Source organism: Sorex fumeus, unplaced genomic scaffold, assembly GCF_029834395.1.
Source record: "Sorex fumeus unplaced genomic scaffold, SorFum_2.1 ptg000161l, whole genome shotgun sequence".
In the NCBI taxonomy this organism is placed as follows: domain Eukaryota; kingdom Metazoa; phylum Chordata; class Mammalia; order Eulipotyphla; family Soricidae; genus Sorex; species Sorex fumeus.
In genome coordinates this window covers 574,001-580,000 of record NW_026606218.1, presented here as the reverse complement: position 1 = coordinate 580,000, position 6,000 = coordinate 574,001, and the positions used below count along the sequence as shown (strand labels likewise).

Below are 6,000 nucleotides of genomic sequence, written 5' to 3'. Positions count from 1 at the left end.
GCTTCAGCGCCCTGGCCGAGCTCGTCCACCACCACTCGACGGTGGCCGACGGGCTGGTGACCACGCTGCACTACCCGGCGCCCAAGTGCAACAAACCCACGGTCTACGGCGTGTCGCCCATCCACGACAAGTGGGAGATGGAGCGCACCGACATCACCATGAAGCACAAGCTGGGCGGCGGCCAGTACGGCGAGGTCTACGTGGGCGTCTGGAAGAAGTACAGCCTCACCGTGGCCGTGAAGACCCTCAAGGTGGGCGCCCGGCCTGCGGGGGGGACGCGCGCGCACGCGGGCACGCGCATTCGCTGTCTCTGGGCACACGCACGCAGTCTCTGGAGACACACACACACAGGCACACACACGCAATGCACGCACCACATGAGTGTGTACACACGCACATACACACAGGCACACAAACACACATACACAGAGACACACACACACACACACACACACACAGACTCAAACACAGCCTCTGGCTGGGTGCTAGGAGGCAGAGCTCAGAGGGACTGGTCGGTGCCAGCGCCTGAAGGGCGTTTGTGGCCCGAGAGCGCCCTCTGGTGGACTTAGGCCGCACTTCCGTTGGAGACGCCCCCTCTTTCTTCCGCCTGGTCTGAGCACTTTTTGTGAGGCTCAAGCCCTTTCCCTGGGGTCTCTCCCGCCAGCACCCTGGCATCGTGCTAGCGGGGGCGCGGCCTTTCCCCTGGTGATCCCCCCCCGCCCCCCGCGCCAAGGCTCAGGGATGGCATCTCGTTCTGACGGGTGGAGAGTGCAGGGGCATGTGCTTTGGGGACGTCTCCGGTCCTGTCAGGGGCCAGAGGCCACGGCCACCGAGACCTGGTTCTGCCGGCTGCTCTGGGCCGATCCGCGGCGCTGGAAGCTGGAGCGAGGGGCCCAGGGCTGCCTCTCCCGCTGACTGACGTTTTCATCTGTGACTCTCCGCTTCCCCGTCACAGGAAGACACGATGGAAGTGGAGGAGTTCCTCAAGGAGGCCGCGGTGATGAAAGAGATCAAACACCCGAACCTGGTGCAGCTGCTCGGTGAGCTGCCCGGGCCTCCTGGCCGCCCCTGCCTGTGGCCAGACCCCGTCACGCCGTGTCTCAGTGGGTCCCCAGCCCTCTCCAAGGGCCCGGCTGCGGCCGCTGCCCCGGGGCCAGCGCTTACAGCTGTTCAGAGCCACACCGGGCAGGACCATGTGCCCCACCCAGGCCGCCACGGAAGGGAAGATGTCCCCCAGACAGACGCAGCACGAGCAGAGGGAGGAGGGGGTGCCTCTGCCCCCCGTCCACCTCTCCCAGCAGGCGGGGACTGGCACCCCCAGACCCCCACCCCGTGGGGCCTTCTCAGAGCCAGGCTGGTTCCTGCAGCTCTGTCCATCACAGCTGCCGGCCAGGGAGGTCCTTGTCTCGGGCCCCAGGCTAAGCGAGCGGCCACAGTCTCCGGCCTGCCCACGGCCACTGCTACTGCTGCTGCGTGTCCATCCCACAGGCAGTTGGGGCTGGGGGTCAGGCCATGGACAGAACTCTGAAAATTCCCATCTTCCTGGGCCCTTCTGGAATCACTTATAAGAACTGCATGGGGGTGGCGGGAGCAATAGCACAGCGGGGAGGGCGTTTGCCTTGCACGTGGCCGATCCCAGGTTCAATTCCCAGCATCCCATGTGGCCCTCTGAGCACCGTAATTCCTGAGCGCAGAGCCAGGAGTAACCCCTGTGCATTGCCGGTGTGACCCAAGAAAAAAATGAACTGCATTGGGGGCTGGAATGATGGACGGGAGGGGGAGGTCGGGAAGACAGTTGCTGTGCACATGGCTGACCAAGGGTCGGTCCTCTGACCTTCACAGAGTGACCCCTCAGCACCACTGGGTGTGACCCCAAGACACTCCCCCCCCCCCAAAAAAAACTGTCCAAACACTTTTAATTTTTTTGCTTTGTTTGGAGGGGGGTCCCACCTGGTGATGCTCAGGGCCTCCTCCTGGCTCTGCACTCAGGGATCACTCCTGGTGGTGCTCTGGGGACCCTAGGGGATGCTGGGGATCGAACCCAGGTCAGCTGCGTGCAAGGCAAACGCCCTCCCCGCTGTGCTATGGCTCCAGCCCCAAACACAAGTGTCCAAGACCCTCCGAAGTGACACTCTGGACAGAGAGACCCTTTATCAGTTGGTGTCTTTTTTTTTTTAGGGGACGGGGTGACCGGGCCCGGCGGTGCTCAGGGCTTCCCCCTGTCTCAGAGCTCATTCCTGGTCGTGTTCCGGGGCCCAGTTGGGGTACCGGGGTTAGCACCCAGGTCAGCAAGGCCAGTGCCCTCCCCGCTGTGCTGTCCCACCGGCGCCCGGTGAGGGTCCGAGCAGCCCCTGAGCGGCGGCGGCCCTGTCTCGCCCGCAGGCGTGTGCACGCTGGAGCCGCCCTTCTACATCGTGACCGAGTACATGCCCTACGGCAACCTGCTCGACTACCTGCGCGACTGCAGCCGCGAGGAGGTGACGGCCGTGGTGCTGCTGTACATGGCCACGCAGATCTCGTCGGCCATGGAGTACCTGGAGAAGAAGAACTTCATCCATCGGTGCGTGCGCCCGGCCGTCCGGGAGGGCACCGGAACCTCCCAGAAACTCGGGCAGGCAGCCCCTCTCCGTGGGCCGTCCTGGCGCCAGTGATGGTGTTTACTGGGGTCAGAGCGACGGTTCAGCGGGGAGGGTGTTGGCCTTGCACGCGGCCAACCTGGGTTCGAGCCCCGGCATCCCATAGGGTCCCCCGAGCACCGCCAGGAGTGATTCCTGAGTGCAGAGCCAGGAGTCGGCCCTGAGCATCGCCGGGTGGGACCCCAAAAAAGCCAAAAAACAAAACAACAAAAAATACTAGTCACGGCGCACTCAGTCTTACTAAACAGCGTGACGTGTGTTGAGAAGCGTGTCCCTTCCCCCCCTTAACAGTCCCGCTGCCCTTGGTGACAGCTCTGGGCTGGCCTCGATCGCGGCTCCTTCCCGGTGAGCGGGACCCCTGCCCTGGTCCCACTCGGGGTGGAATCGCATCCGCCGCCTCTTCCCCGCAGGGACCTCGCAGCTCGGAACTGCCTCGTGGGGGAGAACCACGTGGTGAAGGTGGCCGACTTCGGCCTGAGCCGGCTGATGACCGGGGACACCTACACGGCCCACGCGGGCGCCAAGTTCCCCATCAAGTGGACGGCGCCCGAGAGCCTGGCCTACAACACCTTCTCCATCAAGTCCGACGTCTGGGGTAAGGCTGCGCGGCCGGGGGTCCGCCTGCCACCGTCGTCCTGACCCACGACCTTCTGGAGAGCCGCTCGGCTCCGTGGACCCTGCTTGTCCTTCACCCCGTCCTCAACCCAGCCACTGAGCTAGACTTTTCCCGAGAAACTCCCAGCTACTCACCTTTTGCCCTTAAAGCCAGAGCCAGGGCTGGAGCCATAGCACAGCGGTAGGGCGTTCGCCTTGCACAAGGCCAACCTGGGTTCGATCCCCAGCACCCCCTAGGGTCCCCCGAGCACCGCCAGGAGTGATTCCTGAGTGCAGAGCCAGGAGTCAGCCCTGAGCATCACTGGGTGGGACCCAAAGAGCCAAAAAAAAAAAAAAAAAAAGAATTGGGTGAACTAATGTTACAGCCAGGGTAAGAGAAATGACCCCATGCCGCGCAGTCAGTTTTTGTTTGGCTTGTTCCTCACACAGCTTTCGGGGTCCTGCTGTGGGAAATCGCCACCTATGGGATGTCCCCGTACCCAGGGATCGACCTGTCTCAGGTCTACGATCTCCTGGAGAAGGGGTACCGGATGGAGCAGCCCGAGGGGTGTCCCCCGAAGGTCTACGAGCTCATGAGAGCCTGTGAGTATATTTGCACCGTCGTGGGGTTCGTGGCCACTCAGGGTCATCTGCACATCCCGGGGAGTAGTTTTCTCTGAGTTCGTCACCAGGAACTTCGTGGCGTTTAACCAACTGCCCACGGGCACATCGCGCTGTCTTAAAGGGATCCTTTGGAGGGTCGCTCATGGCCCAGACACTCACGTGTTGAAGAGAAGAATAAAAAAGGTGGATTGGGGCCGGAGCGATAGCACAGCGGGGAGGGCATTTGCTTTGCACGCAGCCGAACGGGGTTCAATCCCAGGCATCCCATAGGGTGCCCCGAACCCTGCCAGGAGTGATTCCTGAGTGCAGAGCCAGGATTAACCTCTGAGCATCGCCAGGTGTGACCCAGAAAGCCAATAAATAAATAAAAAGGTGAATTTAGAGACAGGTAGGGGAAGGCCGGCTTTGGGTCCGTGCTGATTGCAGTGAGCGGTCCGTCTCAGCTCCAGACTTGGGGAGGAGAGTCTGCAACCGGGCAGAGACGCTGCTTTGAGCGCCAGTGTCTCCAGCCTCCGGGCAGTGCCAGACGCCTCCTGGGGCATCTGTGAGCCTGGAGTCGCCACTCTCCCTTCCTCTGATTCCCAGGCTGGAAGTGGAGCCCGGCCGACAGGCCCTCGTTTGCTGAGACACACCAGGCCTTTGAGACCATGTTCCACGACTCCAGTATTTCAGAAGGTGAGACCGTGGACCGTGGTGGTGGGGGAGGGGGCCGGTTCCGGGCCAGGGGGTCACGTTCCCCACCTGTGGGACCTCACAGGTGGGACTCTTACCAGGCCATCGCCGTTCTTTCCCTTTACATGACTTGGAAATATTGAAATCTCCTATTTTAATCAGTAAACTGTGTTCCGTTAGAAATCAGTAGCCTAGGGGCTGGAGCGATAGCACAGCGGGGAGGGTGCTTGCCTGGCATGCGGCCGGCCTGGGTTCGATTCCCAGCATCCCATAGGGTCCCCCGAGCAGAGCCAGGAGTAACTCCTGTGCATCGCCGGGAGGGCCCCAAAAAGAAAAAAAAAATAGCCTGGAGGGGGCTGGAGTGACAGTGGAGTGGGCAGGGAGCCCCGGCCGCGCCCTCTCCCGTCCCCTGGTGGGTCAGCGCTTCCCGGTGCCCGTGTCCTCCTCGCAGAAGTGGCAGAGGAGCTTGACCGAGCCGCGTCCTCGTCGTCCATCGTTCCCTACCTGCCGCGGCTGCCACTGCTGCCCTCCAAGACGCGGACGCTCAAGAAGCCGGCGGACAACAAGGAGAACATGGATGGGGCCGTGGACGCCGCCACTGAGAATTCCGCAGGTTGGGCCTGGCCCCGCGCAGAGGTGCCGGCGGGGGTGGCGGGCGGCAGGGACCCCACAGGCCAGTGTCCCATCGGGGGTGCCCATGGGCATGAGGCGGGCGTGGTGCACTGATGGACCCTGCCCGTGCATTGCCGTGTGCTGTGGGAGGGGGTCCCCACTGGGGCGATGGTCCCGTGGGGGGGTGGGGTCTCCGTGGGCGTGAAGTGGCCACTGCTGGCCTCTGGGCCCGCCCCATCTGCCAGCCCCGCCCCTAGCCTCTGGTCCTGCCTGCAGGCCCCACCCCAGCATCTGGCCCCGCCCCACCTGCCATCCCACGCCCTGCCTTGGTCTGCCCTACCCGGTCTGCTGGCCCTGCCCTACCTCTTACCCTGCCTACAGGCCCCACCCCGGCGCCTGGCCCCGCCCCATCTACGAGCCCCGCCTACAGGCCCCAGTCTGCCCAGGCCTTCAAAGACCCCTGACCCCGTCTACAGGCCCCACCCCATCTGTAAGCCCCGCCTAAAGGTCCTGCCCCGTGTCTGGCCCTGCCCACAGCCCCTGGCCCTGCCTATAGGCCCCGCCCCATTTACGAGCCCCACCCACAGGCCCCGCCCCATCTGCCTTCCCCGCCTACAGGCCCCATCCCCGGTGTCTGGCCCCACCCACCGCCTCTGCCACTGCCTATCGGCCTGCCCTACGAGCCCCGCCTACAGACCTGGCCGGCCCCATCTGCAAGCCCCGCCCACAGGCCCCGCCCCTGCGTCTGGCCCTGCCTACAGGCCCCGTTCTGCCCAGTCCCTTCAAAAGCCTCTGACCCTGCTTACAGGCCCCGCCCCGGCGTCTGGCCCCGCCCACAGCTCTGGCCCTGCCTATAGGCCCC

General features: G+C 63.9%; 1 protein-coding gene across 1 annotated transcript in view; it reads left to right on the top strand.

Annotated features, from left to right (window-relative positions):
* ABL2 (ABL proto-oncogene 2, non-receptor tyrosine kinase) overlaps positions 1-6,000 on the top strand; it is a 63,758-nt gene that overhangs the window by 55,837 nt on the left and 1,921 nt on the right. The window contains exons 4-10 of the mRNA XM_056107328.1: positions 1-251; positions 956-1,040; positions 2,383-2,560; positions 3,047-3,231; positions 3,681-3,833; positions 4,440-4,529; positions 4,978-5,139. The exon at positions 1-251 is cut by the window's left edge and continues 22 nt beyond it. Of these exons, the coding sequence (XP_055963303.1) occupies positions 1-251; positions 956-1,040; positions 2,383-2,560; positions 3,047-3,231; positions 3,681-3,833; positions 4,440-4,529; positions 4,978-5,139 (1,104 nt within the window). The remainder of the gene's footprint in view (positions 252-955; positions 1,041-2,382; positions 2,561-3,046; positions 3,232-3,680; positions 3,834-4,439; positions 4,530-4,977; positions 5,140-6,000) is intronic.